The 15,598-nt window shown below is 45.1% G+C and overlaps 1 protein-coding gene across 6 annotated transcripts in view; it reads left to right on the forward strand.

Annotated features, from left to right (window-relative positions):
- Positions 1-284: 284 nt before the first annotated feature.
- GRIA3 (glutamate ionotropic receptor AMPA type subunit 3) overlaps positions 285-15,598 on the forward strand; it is a 308,559-nt gene continuing 293,245 nt past the window's right edge. For 2 of the 6 annotated variants that reach the window (XM_061409406.1, XM_061409411.1), the window contains exons 1-2: positions 659-980; positions 2,150-2,308. In XM_061409406.1, the coding sequence (XP_061265390.1) occupies positions 872-980; positions 2,150-2,308 (268 nt within the window). In that variant the 5' untranslated portion in view covers positions 659-871. Of the gene's footprint in view, positions 623-658; positions 981-2,149; positions 2,309-15,598 lie in introns of those variants that run through there. The other 4 variants (XM_061409409.1, XM_061409405.1, XM_061409407.1 and 1 more) reach the window with 3 other exon arrangements.

The following is a 15,598-nucleotide window of genomic DNA, read 5'->3' on the forward strand; positions in this document are numbered from 1 at the left end:
TTCTCCGAGTCTCTACAGAGACTCCAGAGTAACCACTCACCGCCCCCCGCAAGACCCCTCTGCTTTAAGCCAGACGCACAAACGCACAAACAAAACAGCTTTTCTTTCTTCTTTTCTTTAAAAAACTGGCTGCAGCTTGAAAGGCTGGCCCACGTGAGGACTGGTGTATTTCTATCGATTCCATCTCCCATGTTGACAAACGCCAGCACCGAGGCTTTGCAGTCCGCGGCTGCAGTTTGCAGTGGAGCTAAGCGGTGTGCGGCTTTAATTCCACGTCAGATCAACTTTGATCAATATCCCCCTACCGGCCCAATTGGAAGAGCCCAATTCGCCACCGCTGAGCCTTTTCGCTCTTTCCTTCTTTTTATCCCTCTTTAGACCCACCATCTTCTAGGGGAGAAAAGTCTCAGATTTTAATTTCTCTCTCTCTCTCTTTCTCTCTTTTGTTTCTTTGGGGGATTTATTGGTTTGTTTTCTGGTGTTTTGTCTTTTTCATTTTTGTTTTCTGTTTTTATTCTCTCTCTCTCTGTCTGTCTTAGTGATAGGGAGGGAGATCGCTTTGGCGAACCGAGCTTGCAGCCAATGAACCCGCCTTCCAGATTGGTGTGAAGACAGAAGTGAGGTGGGGGGCGGGGAGGGGGTGTGAGAGAGCCTGGGAACGAGAGGGAGCGAGAGGGGGAGCGTGAGAGAGAGAGAGAAGAGAGGAGGTGGTGGAGGAGGAGGACTAGTGTGGGGTGGAAAGGAAGAGTGAGCGAGAGCAAGTTGAGGGGAGGGGGTAAAAGAGCCGGCGAATTCTTTTTCTTTTTCTATTATTATTTTGACGACTCCCGAGTTGCGCCCATGCTCTTGTCAGCTTCGTTCTAGGCGTAGCATGGCCAGGCAGAAGAAAATGGGGCAAAGCGTGCTCCGGGCGGTCTTCTTTTTAGTCCTGGGGCTTTTGGGTCATTCTCACGGAGGATTCCCCAACACCATCAGCATAGGTAAGCGCGAGCCAGCCTGCCGGTCGGCCCCGGCTCTCCGGCACCCGAGCCCGCTGCCCTGGCACGGCTACCGGGTCCCTGTCCTGCATGGCCTGGGAAGGGACTGGGGATGGGGATCGGGCAGGAATCTCACGGGTCTGAACCCCAGAGAGCTGGCTGATCTGGGGAGCATCGGGAAACGGAGAGGTGGTCTCCTGGGGCTGGGGGTGGGGGTAGGCTGCCGGGTTTTCTGAGCTGAGCGGAGCCGGGGACGCCTGCAAGAGGCTGGGAGGCTGCAACCCGGCGCAGAGTCGCGGCTTTTCGGCTCGCTGCCCCGGACTTTGCCATGGCGTGCGTGCCGCCGCTGCAAGTTGTCCCAGGGTGACGCCGCCTGTCTGGCTGCGCCAGGGCGCGTAACCCGGTCCAGGGCGCCCCGTCCCGCGTCTCCGAGTCCCGAGAGACCGGCTAGTGCTAGGGGAGGTGGAAAGCCACTCTGCATCCCCGAGACCCGGGCAGCCACCGAGGTCGGTGGCGGAGGGGGTAGAGGCAGGGGTGAGACTAGGAGCTGAGCCAGCGAGCGGCGAAGTCACGCAGCCCACGAATTCATGAATTGCCGCTGTGTCTGTCTGGAGTCCGGCTCCCGGGCGCTGGGAGGGAGTTCTCTCGGCTTCTGCCTGTATTTACCAGTCAAGAAGTTCGAATTGTTGCCAATTACAGAACCCAGCCCCTGTATTGTCACGGGGTGGAGGGGGCTGTCGGGAACAGGATAGAGTAGCAGGGGGAAATGAAATTGTTTTTCTCTCCAACCTTTCCCTTTGCGCCAGTAAAGGATGAACCGGCTTGTGGAGATGGGAGGTATGAGGGAAGAGGGGACAGGAAGCTACCGCCTGAGAAAGAACCAAGTCCCACTCTTTATTCCATCGTCCGACCCCCAAAGCAGGCTCCTCGGCCCTCTTTCCCCATGCCCCCTTTCCCCCAGCGTCTCCTCTGACTCTCTGAAGGAAAACTAGGTTTCTCTTGGCCAAAATTTGAGTTCGCAAGAGTCATCAAAGACACACAGGTTGAAAATCAAAATCATCGTCGTGCACCCGGGTACCACTGAGAGGGTATCGTCCATCTGTAGTGCTCCCCAATTTCTAACTCCTCGGGGGGGAGGACACAAGCCAAATCTCAGTTCCCTTTGCTTCTAGGTGGACTTTTCATGAGAAATACGGTGCAGGAGCACAGTGCTTTCCGCTTTGCTGTGCAGTTATACAACACCAACCAGAACACCACCGAGAAGCCCTTCCATTTGAATTACCACGTAGATCACTTGGATTCTTCCAATAGTTTTTCTGTGACTAATGCTTGTAAGTAGATCTGCTTTTCCTCCTTGTGGGACCTGGGGACCTCATTCGCATTTCGCTTATGGGACTTGGGGTCTGCTCTCCGTGCTGGAGGGGGGCTGATTGCCCCAGTAGACATTCAAGAGGCTCGAGTCAATTCAGGTTTCACGCGACATAAATGAACGCCAGAGGATCCTGCTGAGGGAGGGACTTAAGGCTGTACACAAAACTCTGTCGTGAATAATGTTTGATGCAAAACTTTCATTTTCCTCCCTGCTAAACTGGCGCTCCCTCCCCTGCCACCCCCTCCCCTTTCTTTTCCTTTGGCTGGGGGAAAAAAAGGAAAAAATAGCATAGTTGTTCATGGAAATTTTTTCTGATGGGATTAAAGAAAGAAGCCTCTTGATTGAGTCAATTCATTACTTGACTGTTAAAGCTAGCACCTGGCTGTAAGAAGGAGCTGAATTTGACAATCGCTATGTAGAAGCCAAATATGAGAAATTCTGCAAACAAGTGACCTTGAGGGACAGATTAGGCTGGGTTCCCTGGTTTCTTTCTGTCCTAGAATATCACCTTTCTTACCAAGAGAGCTCTGATAGGAACTGATAAGACTGCAAACTGATTAGGAGTGATGAACACCTGGCAAACTGACGGGAAGGGAGAAAGTGTTCAGAGGACTCTCTGGAAAAAGCTACCTCTGTTCTGTCTCCCCTAGTGGTGTTTGCTCCCTGCCCCCATGGTTAAGGACAACACAGTTCTTAACTTAGAGCAAAAGGTGGAAGGGGGAGGTTGCAGCAGGAAACTGGATATGAAAAGGGAGCAATTTCATCAGCCCCAAAGCAGCTTCTGAAACAGCTAGTTGTGCCCTGTGATTGTTCCCGTGGAAAGGGGACATTTTAAGAAGTAAAGCCACAGGAACCCAGATGACTAATAGCCTGTTGGACACAGGTTTTTCTGGAATGTTTTATGAGAAAGACTGATCATTCTTCATCTAAGCTTATTTCATGAAAAGTTTTCACACCAATGAAGGTGATGATGGCATAAATATGTTTTGCTGTTATGGCTGGTGTATTTGGGAATTTTTGACTTTTGATTTTCTTTCAGGGGAGAAATGATATTTATATTTGGTTGGGTAAAACTTTGTATATGACATTCTTCAAATGCTTCTGCCTCAAAGGATATGTGATTTCCAAAAACTGTTGACAGGGTCTCCAAGGCCATGGGTTCCTTGGATTTGAAGACTTAGGTCAAGGGGATGGAGGTAAAGTACTTTGCAAGAAATGGTGACAGTTATCAGCTTTAAGAAAATTTTCTCTGAAGGTACAGATCCTTATAAGAACATGTTCTGAGATACTCTGTATTTGACATTCTTTGGCTTTCTGACATTGACAAAAATAGGCGCTTATTAATTCCAGCTAAGTGTGAAAGTTACAAAATGTCTGTCTATACTTTGCATCTTATTTTGGTAATCCCAGCCTGTCTTCTATAGCACACTTACAACACACATCTGACTCTTAATCCTGCAGCACTGTGATCTTGTCTAGAGGCTGAATTTCAAACGCAGCTTCCTAAGTATCAATTAGAACAGATTCAAAACTAAATACATGAAACTACCCGGATTTATTACTATTAATAATGAATAACATTTATTTCAACTCACTTTAGTGCCTTTCTACTGATGAGGACTGAGATAACGAGTGCTAACTGACTCCTCAGGAATGACTGATTTCCAAGAATTTGGGTCTTGTTTTTTATGGGCAAATCAGATTGGCACTCGCCAGCCCAGGGCCATCAGAACCCTACTCAAGGAGCATTCAGGAAATAATCCTTGCCATGTGAAAAGCTCAGGTTTGAGAACAGGCAGTGAGTCATCCATATTGGGTGTCGAGTTGCCTTAATGCCTTATCTCTCAGAGCAATAAAGGAACAACCATGAAAGGAAAAGAAATTAATCAGAAGCCCCTACCCTAAGTCCACAGCACTTCAGTTTATAACCTTACAAGACTAGGTTATTGATGGGGGCTTGAAAGTGTGATATAAAGGGTGTGGCTCACTGGGCAACAGGAAAGACAAAACAGAAAGGTGACCTTGCCCTTCGTATGCCAAGTCCACACATATGCACACACTGACTCACACAGAAGACATTTCCAGAAACCAGTGATGTGTACCCAGCTGCCTGTTGCACACTCAGACTTTACAGCTCAGAAGACAGAGGAGGAAAACTCATCATCTCTGGTCCTCAAAACAGTCCTCTTTGAATGTCATAATCACTGAATGGGGGCCAAATCTCAAAGCTGTCTCCGACGGATAGTCTCTGAATGCAGAACACAATCATTTCATGGGGCCAGGGAAGTCCTGTAGGTGGATCTCATTTCTTGCCCTGGCCTTTTTCTCTTGGAATTGAAGATCACGTGACATAGATGTCCGCACACAATACTAGTTTGGCAATAGAGACTGGCAGGTGATCCTGGTTCCATTCTTACAATTGATTGCACTATGGAGCAGAGACAAAAAAAAAAAAAAAGAAAACCCTGGATCTTCTGGCCTGCCCTTCCCTGGAGATCTAGGGAGAATTTGAGAAAACCCCAGAAGAGTCCAAATCTGGTCACCCACCTCTCCTATCTGATTCAATATGGAATAGAATGGCAAAAATTAAAGACATTTCCCTTCTTCCTATTCAGAATTCCTTGTTTCAGCTTCCCCTAACACTAGAATTGATTTATTTCCATGATCTTTCCTGTGCCCTCAATCTTAGGGCAGGCACACAATTTTGAGGACACAGGTATTATGCAGGTAAACAAATATGTCAAAAATAAACAAGTGGTAATGCCTCCTGTATATGTCCCTGCTCTCCCTCCGCATCCCCTCCTCCAATGTATTCAGAGAGTTTCCTTGCAATGAATCCCAGGCATCAGTTATTTAAAGACTCTTCTTCACCAGCAACCTTTTTTTTTTTTTTTTTTTTTTTGCACAACTTCCAAGAGGTTTGCTTAAGACAGACTCCAACTTCATTTCGCGTCTTAAGAGGGCAATAACAGCATGCTGGCTTTGAAAGGTGGTTCATTTGGGATCTCAGCTCAGAGGTGAATTGAAGTTTATCGAAGAGACTCATCTGATTTGGAGCACATGTTCTTATTTCACAGGGATTAACTGAGTTTGCTGCCTTCCTTTACAATTTGGCCAGGTAGCCCCAGAAAGAAGGATGGTGTGAATAGTATGATTCTAGGACACATGCCTTCAGGCACACACAGGTACCCCTACACACATAGTCAGTATTCATGCAAAGAGATGTACACACATGCTTTACATTGTATACACATTTGCTCTTTAAAAACCAGATTTGATCATCATAAGGCTTTGGGGGAATGTGGCAGCACCCAGGGACCGCCAGGTCCCCTTGGGGTGGCTTGCTTGCCCTGGTTCCTCAGGAAATGCCTCCGATTCCCTTGAAGTCTCCTCCTGTGTCTTGCTGCTGTGCACTTGTAGTGTACTCCACACTACATCGCCCCAGCCTCTGCAGTGTCAGCTCATTAGCACACAGATCTCATATTCCCTCTCCGCACTGTCATTGCAAAAATTGCTGTTGTACACCTTTACAGCCAACAAATGTGTTCGTGGATTACGCACTGTTTGCAAGAGGCAAGGAAAAGGCAAATGTAACCTTAAAGGTTATTCACCACAAAATTGTGCTCTTAACGCACTTGGCTTAAATAAAAATCTGTTGATGGAGGCACAGTAGTGATGGTGGGACTGAGAGTGGGACTTAGGAGTGCAGGCTCTAATGGAGCCCCAGGAAAAATCCCTTTGGCTGGTGAAATGTACCTCATCAGCTGCAAATTTGTGTTCCATTAATTTTTTTCAAGCCATTTGAAATATACCTGCTAACTGAGAGCACACTCCTTTTTAACTGAGCGCGTTTTGCTACCAAGTGTCCTTAGCTGAGACAGGTTTTTGTCTCTTGCCCACAGAGTCACAATCTAATTATCTCATTAAATTGCCAGGTTCTATTTAACTGTTTAAGTCCAGCTGGGAAAGAAATGTCTCTCGTGATCCTATTCTCTGCTCTTGGGTGGGTCTTGTTTGGTTTGCATTTTACACATCATCTTTGGAAGCAGGGTGAAGACCCATCATTTCCTGGCACCTGCCTTCAAACAGATCTTGGCACACTAACCAGTGTCAGTTGCTTCAGCTCCACCTCCCACCCCCAATTCCCCCATCTTTGCACCTTAACAGCTCTCCCTCTGTCTGCTGGCTGGTCTTCCATAAGCTCACTGGAGCACGAAGAGGTCGCCGGTCAAAGATTTAAGTCACCTTCTCACAAGCTTTATTATGTTTTTTCTTTTTTCTTTAATCTGTTTTTCACGTGGTGAGGAGGGAGACAGGTGATGCTGTTCATTTGGGCCATAAAAACAGACGGCAATCAGCGGGCTGTAAAGCTGAGCATCCAGCAAAGTGTAGGACCACCCCTAGAAGGCAACTTCTGGTTATCTACTAAGTGGAGCAGCGGTGACAGGAAGGGTCTGAGGGCAATGAAGAAACAAAACCTCTTTGTTCTCCATCTATGACCACTGCAAAAAGAGCCATGGTTTTTCTTCCTCTCAGCAATTTTAACTTTTTTTCCTTAAAATGAAACTAGTTTCTCACGTCCGCCACTTCTGCCTCTATCAGAGGTCTGTTTCCTTCATTCTGCCTTTTTCTCGCTGCTCACCAAGACTCCATGAGAATAGTGAGGGCTGGCTGAGATTGTTATTGTATTTTTTCTAACTCCTGGTATTTCTAAAACATTTCATTATTATGGGTAGTCAGTGGTGATTGGCTGGTTTCAGTTTAACAGATGGAAAAATAAATGAAGCTTCTGAGGCACCATTATTAATCTTCCTTTGTGGATAAGAGATTTGTTATTTTTATATAATTGGCTAAAGGATTAAAAGACAGCATGCATTTTTAGAGAGGGCCAGCATTTAAGAAGGTAGAATTCATACCTTCACAGGGAGAAGGGGGGGATACATATGCTAATTCTGATGATTCCACTTTGAACTTCTTAGACTGAGACCACAAATATATTTGAAAGACCTTTCAAAAAACTTTCCATCTTCTCTGAATGTCAGGAAAATTATTTGCATACTTTACCTGGCCCATTAAAAAAAAGTCAAGTTTTGACTTTGTTCCTTTGGTGCTTTGACTTTGATGCTTTGGGTCTAATTAGATGACATGTCCACAGGAGGGTGCAAACCCAAGGTGGGGGCTCCAGGCACTTTCCAGCAGGAGTGTGGGAGTTGTGCAGAAACAAAAGGAAGACCCTCCCAGCTTGGGAAATGTCTGAGAGCTGACAAATAGCCTCAGCCTGTCTGTGGGGTGAGCCTTGAGCCAGGGCAGCAGCCCCTGAAAGGGGTGGGTACTTGGCAGAAGTTCCACATGGACGGAATTTGTCCTCTTCTCACTTCTTCCTCTTCTCTTGCCGTTATTTTCTCCTCATGCTCCACCTGCCCAGCCAAGGCCCATTCACTGGTATCCCACTGGCCCCTAAGTCAGAGATCTGACCCACCATACCAGGGATTGTTTCCTACTCTAGACTTTTCCAGTCCACATGCTCCTTCTCTAACCAGAAGATCTCTGTCCTTGGTCCATACTCCTACTTTGAGGGTGACAGCTTTCTATCTAATTTAAGAATCGAGCTGAGAGTGGCTGATACAGGGTTAATATACCTAACTGGGGAGTGTTTGCTCTAAAACCAGAGACAATGGGAAACCAGAATGCCTCAATTCCAAGGAAAGCTACTCAAACAGGAGTGTTTCTGGACATGAGGTGCAGAGCAGCTGTTCAGTCTATCCAAACCAGAGATCAGCTGCCCCTGGTCAGGGAAGACCTCTACAGGCCAAAGTCGAATCCAAAACAGGGGATATGTGTGTATGTATGGCTGATTCACTTTGCTGTACAGCAGAAACTAAAACAGCATTATAAAACAACTATACTCCAATAAAAATTATATATAAAAAATAGCTCCCTACATGTGGTAGGTTTGGTGTAAGTTCACTCAAGGCATAGGGGAGGTGCACCTTCCCCATGTTGAACTTAAATATCTTTGTGGTCATTTGGGAAGCAGCAAAAGGTTATAGGCACTCAGTTTCTGCCTAAAGAAGACCGTATGTGCGGTTTTTTGTATCTTAATCATGCCTCAGTAAAGTAGTTCTTAGAAAATGTCAACTTTTTAGATCTACTACCCAAAAAGAGGCTGCTGCAGAGTCTGAAGGTGCCTATGTGGGCCCTGGCAGGGGATGCACTGGCAGGGAAGGGAGGCCATAGGAGGGGAGAAAGGTGCTGAGGAAGCTGGTCTCAGACTGAAAGCTCTCTTTCCCTGGGGTGGCATGCATAATGTAGTGATTACGAGGCAGCGTCTAACTCTAGAGGGACTTGGAAGCCTAGGTGAGCAGTGTCTCCTCCCCTCCCCCTCCATTTCTCCCTTCCTTTTTATCAAGTGCACACTCTGGTTACCCTCAACACACACACACAATGGAAAGAAGCAGAATACTCTGTTCTGGATTTCAGGTTGAGCAATAGTCAGAGAAGTGCAGTAAGTCCCCTACATATGAATGAGCTCTGTTCTGAGAATACATATGTAAGCCCAGTTTGTTCATAAGTCCAACAAAGTTAGCCTAGGTACCCCACTCACACAACCAGCTATTCAGTACTATAGTGTAATAGGTTTATAATACTTTTCATACAAAGAATATGTACAAAACAAAAAATAAAGAAAACATTTTTAAACCTATAGTACAGTATCTTGAAAAGTACAGCAGTAGCAACTACATCACAGCTGCTTTTACACTTGCTTCCAGACATCCTGGGCTTGAAATAAGGATACTCTACTACTGTACTCTACACAGTACTGTAAAGTACACAAAAGCACAACCACTTGTGGAGTGTACACACGTGTGACAATGTACACCAGACACATGAACTAACTTATGTGATTGGCCATGCAAACATATGTTCACACCTTTGAACTTTCACAACGTGAAGGTTCATATGTAGATACTTTTCCATGTTTACTGCCCTCTGGACTTCCCTTCTCCTCAGTTGCTACCTGCCATTTACTTCTGTAGCACTTGTCATCAATGTGACCATCTGTACTTATTTAGAAGGGGTGTGGGGATAAGAAGGAGGAAAGGAGACACAGCTGGTCATGACCCTTAACTCTATAGGGTTAAGTCTAGAACAGCACTTCTCACCTTTCATGTGCATAGCAGACACCTGGGATCTTGTCAAAATGAAGATTCTGATTCAATAGATCTTCAGTGTCCAAGAATCTGCATTTCTAGCAAGCTCCCAGGTGATGCCAATACTGCTGGTACTCAAACCACATTTTGCAGGGAGACTGTGATCACCAAAGAAAAAGGCTCCCCCAGACAAGCTCTTACCCACATGACTTTCAAAGAAAACTTTATAAGAGACACATTTGGCTCATTCTGACTCACGGATGTCCCTATCATACTCTTAACCACCCTGTGTTCATTTCAGCCATGTCTGTAGGTGTCTGGTGAGAGCATCTAGTTAAGAGTTGCTTTTCATAGGGCTTTGGAATGGAGACTGGAAGGCATGCTGAGGGGGGAGGTAGCTCATGAGCCAGGCTGACGGTAACTTGGCTTCTTGCCACACCCCAAAGTGTCCCTTTTAGAAACAACCTGCCCAAGAGAGCAAAGGTTGGCATGCAATTCCAACTGCCTCTCCACTTTGCTTCTTGGGGTCATGGCATGCCAGAAGCAGGCACGTAGCATCTGCTCCTCAGCTGTCTGACTTTCCTTCAACAGGGTTAGAAATATGAAGTACAACACAGCCCAAGTTCTGTCTGCTTCCCTAAGAGCCTGAAAAATTGACTCCATTTTCAAGGCTGGTGCCAGGCACTCATTGTGAGCTAGAGGGGAGGGTGGGAAAGTGATGTCATTTTCTAAGACATGTGAGCTGATGAGTGCTCCAGGGAAGTCATTAAAAGCTTATCCAGTGTCATTTGAGGACTATCAAATAGCACCCTATCATCACCCAGTATTGCCCCCCAACAGTCTGCCATTAGTCTGAAATCCCAGCAATTCACTTATTTCTGTTACAGCACTGAAAACCTGTGCTAAAATGCAAGCATGCCATCTCTGGTAGGGAATGCGTTAAATCCTTATCAGCCATTACTATTTCGACAGTAATTCTTTGATCAGATTACTACCTCTTACCTTGCAGGATCCTCAGAGGAGGTTTTCCAAGACAGGTAAGTGACCCCAGAACAAGGGACCTGCCCGAGAGAGTGGGGTGCCCAGTGCATGGTGGGCATTCAGGGGGCAGTGGGAGACTCTGAGAGATGAGCAGGAGTTACTCAAATACACTCCACCTAGTTTGCAACATGTGACCTTCTCCATAGATCAAAATCTGGTCCTTTATTAACTAAAATTTGAATTGTTTTTGACCCTCCAAATCACACCTTTCTGGTAGTAGTGGTCTGCTGCTGCTTCCGTGCATGGTCATTTCTTGCAATACATGACCCCAATCTCTGGGATCCCCGTAATTACTGTGAGACATTTTCAGAAGGACAATCAGTTTGTGATGAGGGGTGGTGAGGATTTTTTGTTTAACGTGTAAAAAATGTTGCAATCAAAAATAGTTCCCTTTCAGTCGTCTGTGATTGACTGATCTACCTTGTCAAGTACGCATTGCAATCAGGGCCCTCATCCTTGCTGCTGCCCAGAAAGGGATTGGCTACCAGTAACAGATGAGACCTGAAGAGATCAGGACCCAGTTCACAGAGGAATCATTGTGTGGATGTGGGTGTGGGTTTCTGTGTGGATGAACACTTTGGTAAATTTAAGGTAGAAAGGCCCTAACATCCACAGTTAGCCAGAACCTGTTATATATTCTCAAACATTCTTATATCTTATTGCTGTTTCCAAGACTACTTGTTGGCTAGTTTAAAACAGTATTTCTTGAATTGGCCCACTTGCAGCAGAATCACCAGAGATGCTTGTTAAAGATATGAATTCCCAGGTCACACTTCAGACATATTGAATCACAAAATATAAAGATAGGCCTTCTTAACAAACTCTATGGGTAATTCTAATGCACACAAGATTTTGGAATCATTAGCCCTGTTAGTGTAAACAGAGATATGTGGATTCGTATTGAATACTTGTTGAGCATGCCCTAATCTCCAGGCATTGACCAGGTACTTTCTACACATGTTACTTTTGAAAGTGAGGTGCTGTTGGCCCATGCAAGCATTAGTGAGTTGGGCTCTGAGATTGGAAAATCAAGACTTGAAAGAGCATAGAGACTCACCTCAAGTCACAGTGTCTGAGGTAAACAAATCAAGCAAAAATGTTCTTTGAGATGGTAAGCAGGGACAAGAAAATGATCTGCCTTGACAGTGCTTCTTTCCTTCTTGGCTAATGATTGGTCTTTAGCCATGCTGTAAACTAGGTGGCTTGGCAATGCCAATCCATTTGTTAAAGTGATGCACTGCAACCAGTTTATATAGCATTCATTGTGCCATCCTTGCTATCAAAAAACTTAATACTAGTGTTGAAATAATAATAATAACTCCCATTCATTGAGCCCATGCCACATGGAAAACATTGCACTAAGCGTGGTACATGTCTTATCTCATGGACTCATCATAGCATTGCTAGAAAGGAGCTACTCTCATCCCAAGTTTATAAAAGAGGACTCAGAGGTGGTTATATACATACATATATATATATATATATATGTATATGCAACTAGCTCAAGGCCATGTGCATGCCCAGTTGCTCATTGTGTCCAGCTCCTTGCAACCCCATGTACTGTAGCCTGCCAGACTCCTCTGTCCATGGGATTATCCTGGCAGGAATACTGGAGTGGATTGCCATTTCCTCCTCTAGGGGATCTTTCCAATTCAGGGATCAAACCCTCATCTCTTGAGTCTCCTGGATTGGCTGGCACATTTTTTTTAAACTACTGTGCCACCTGGGAAGCTCAAGGTCACACAGTTGGCTAATTAGTGGAGTCAGGCTTCTACCTGAGATCTTTCTGTCTCTAGAGGTGGGACTCGTGTCAACTGGGGTTGAGATCACAGATGATGATGGGCCAGGTGGATCACATAAACGTGGAACTTGGGCTTGGTATAGAGGGGTGGGTGGGGCCTGTGGCCATCTGGAGAGTTCATGTCACTTCCAGAATACATTCAAATCCAATATGAGACAAACAAAACATCTGTGACAGGACTTGGGGTGGGAAGAGGTGGAAAGTATGAGTTTCGGACCTCTGCACTACACTATCCACCTCCCTCTACCAACTGAGTTACTGGCTGAGGGAAGCTCTATTAACTGATAGTCATAATGAATGGGGGGAAAAAAAGAGACAAATCTCTTCTTAGTAAAAATCTCCTTGACTTTTTCTTCATTGTGTTCCATCAAGGTACCTCAATATGGCAGAACTTCCCTCCTTTGTCTTTTTGACCCTACATCATACCATGCATACACTGTATATCCAGTAGCGGCTTTTCATGGTTGAGTGCCAGCTCAACTCTGACTAATCTTCTCCCAGGCAATGCTGAGGCCTGCAGCAAGGTCAGAACGCTGGCACAGTCATTAACAAGTGCTCAGCAGGCCAAAAGAGATACTTCCAGGCAGTGGCAACCCACTCCAGTACTCTTGCCTGGAAAATCCCAGGGACAGAGGAGCGTGGTAGGCTGCAGTCCATGGGGTTGCGAAGAGTGGGACACGACTGAGCGACTTCACTTTCACTTTTCACTTTCATGCATTGGAGAAGGAAATGGCAACCCACTCCAGTATTCTTGCCTGTAGAATCCCAGGGAAGGGGGAGCCTGGTGGGCTGCCGTCTATGGGGTCGCACAGAGTCGGCCACGACTGAAGCGACTTAGCGGCAGCAGTGCTATAGGGGAGACAGCTTAGACTCTGGTACATGCAAATTGTACAAATGGGAGGCTTCTGGGTCAAGAAAGGCTCTATCAACATTCACCTAGGGTAGGAGCTCCCCATACACCCCAAGACAGAAGCTCACCAACTTTAGACAGAAGTCCAAAATAGAGATATACAGTTAGTTGCTTGGAGTTGTAAACTGACCTAAAGCCAACTGGTCATTCACAATCCTTAGGTATATTTCACTGGATACCAGTAGCCAGTCATTGTTAGAGTGAGGGCTATAGGTCTTTTCCCCATAACCTCACTAGCAGGTATAAAAGTAAACCTCATCTAAAATTCTTTTTCTCATTAAATAATGTCAAGCAGGCACAGAAATGATTAGACAGCCTGTTCTGTCCTGTCGGCTCATTCAAGTCCAACACCTTTTCCTTCTAGGTGCATCAACAACACCTCACACAAAGGTTCACTTGAGGCAGACAAAGCAATACCCTAGTGGCAGGATGAAGTAACCAAGAATCCTCATTGGTGGCTGCCCACACGACTATTTACAAAATTAAGCCTAGGGTACTATTCCAAGGGATAACACTATAGAGCTTGTTAGATGCTTACATCTTCTTTCTGCTACTTTGGGAATATCTCTACCATATTTCTAGCCAACCCACATGTGTTAAACACCACTGATTTCACCAATGAGAAATTTAATGCTAGTTAACAAAGCCCCTGGTGTTCATTAAAAATAAAGATACGTGAAGTGCTTGTGAAACCACTTCTTGGTTAGAATTATTATATGCTAGATAACCACTCCTGTACTCTGTAATTCCCGATAAAGGTAACTGACCACCCCAAGGTTGTAGATTCAGACTAAATAACCCACATATACACTACACAATTTATGTTGAAGTCTTATAAAATAAATTACAGAAAATACAACATTTGAAATATCATGTTTCTTAGGGCCTTGGGAAGCAGTTAAAGTCGTGGGGGGTTGTGGGTAACAGTGGACTGCGCAATGGAGCAAGGATTAGGAGGTCTGGGTTCTGGTCTCAACTCTGCCACCTACTGCCTGGATGACCTTGGACAAGCCACTTCCTTCTCTGGTTCTAGTTTTTATCATTTGTAAAATGGGAAGTTTCTTGTGGATGATCTCTGAGGAGGCTGCCATGTTTTACATTCCATCATTCTTGTCCAATTCCTACCAGCTCCATTTCTAGTAACAGTCTCACCTCATTGATTACTGAGGAAAGGTCATCCAAAATGAAGTCCCCCAGATTCTACTACATCTAGAAATTTCTCTTCATATTCATCTATTCTCTGTCTTTATAAGACTATGATGAAAGTACTGAATCCTTGAAACCAATGGACAGTGTTTCCAGCCAGTTGTGCTTATCTTTGCTTGGGCCAAGTTACTTACCTTGATTGTGCCTGATTTCACAATAATAAAGTGGGGATAACAATAATCCTCACTTCATAGAGTTACTGAGAGTTTTAAATGAGATAATTCAGAAATCCACATAAGATACTTAGAAATGTGCTTGGCACATATTGGATATTATTATCATCAACATAATCATTAGTTTAAAACCCTTTGAGCTTTTTGTCCTAAAAAGAGAAACCTAGTTTTGAAAAGTTAAATCTCTTGTCACTTTAGGGATCAAATTTCCTTCCTAAGTAGCTGCCCTCTGAGGCTTTCTACAGTTCTCAGCTCTGCTCCAAACCCAAGATTATTTTTTTTCTGCCAAAAAACCCATCATGGCACCCCTTCAAATCACCAGCACCAAATCATAGCCCTCTACATCTCTCACCCATGCATCCAAATTTGCCCACCTAGTTTGTCTGTTGTGAGCTGCTCAGATATTCTGTGATCAAAAATTCAGAGGTCTATTTTTCTGCATAATTGAAGGACTATGGGTTTAAGAGAAGAATTAGTCTTTTTTCCCATGGGAAAGAAGAAACTATCTTCATCTCTAATTCCATCCACTTCCAATCACACAATCAATCATCCTTTCTGTTCTTTGGTGATATTCCATTATCCAAACAGCACACTAGTAGCCCCATGACTTCTAAAAGGCTCAGGAGGCATCCACAGGTCCTCAGATGGTTGATTTGGGAGAAAACACTTGGGCCAAGCACCCAGGGGACTGACTCTACAATAAGGCCCTGGAACTTCTCTTAGAAATGGGGTTGCCCATGGAGGGAAGAACAGCAAGGAAGTGCTCAGGGCCTTCTCAGAGGAAGTACTGTCATTTCCTTGGGCATTAGTGAGTGAGATTTCTCTGTGGTCCTGGAGTCAAGAGCCCAGGGAACTGAGGGCTGAGGCCCTCCATACCATCCATGCTTCTCTAAAGCAGACACTGTCCTGGCACATACACATGACATACATCTTCCCCTAGACTGTCCTATTTCCTGGTGATACTTAG

The sequence above is a fragment of the Bos javanicus genome, chromosome X, assembly GCF_032452875.1.
Source record: "Bos javanicus breed banteng chromosome X, ARS-OSU_banteng_1.0, whole genome shotgun sequence".
Classification (NCBI taxonomy): Eukaryota; Metazoa; Chordata; class Mammalia; order Artiodactyla; family Bovidae; genus Bos; species Bos javanicus.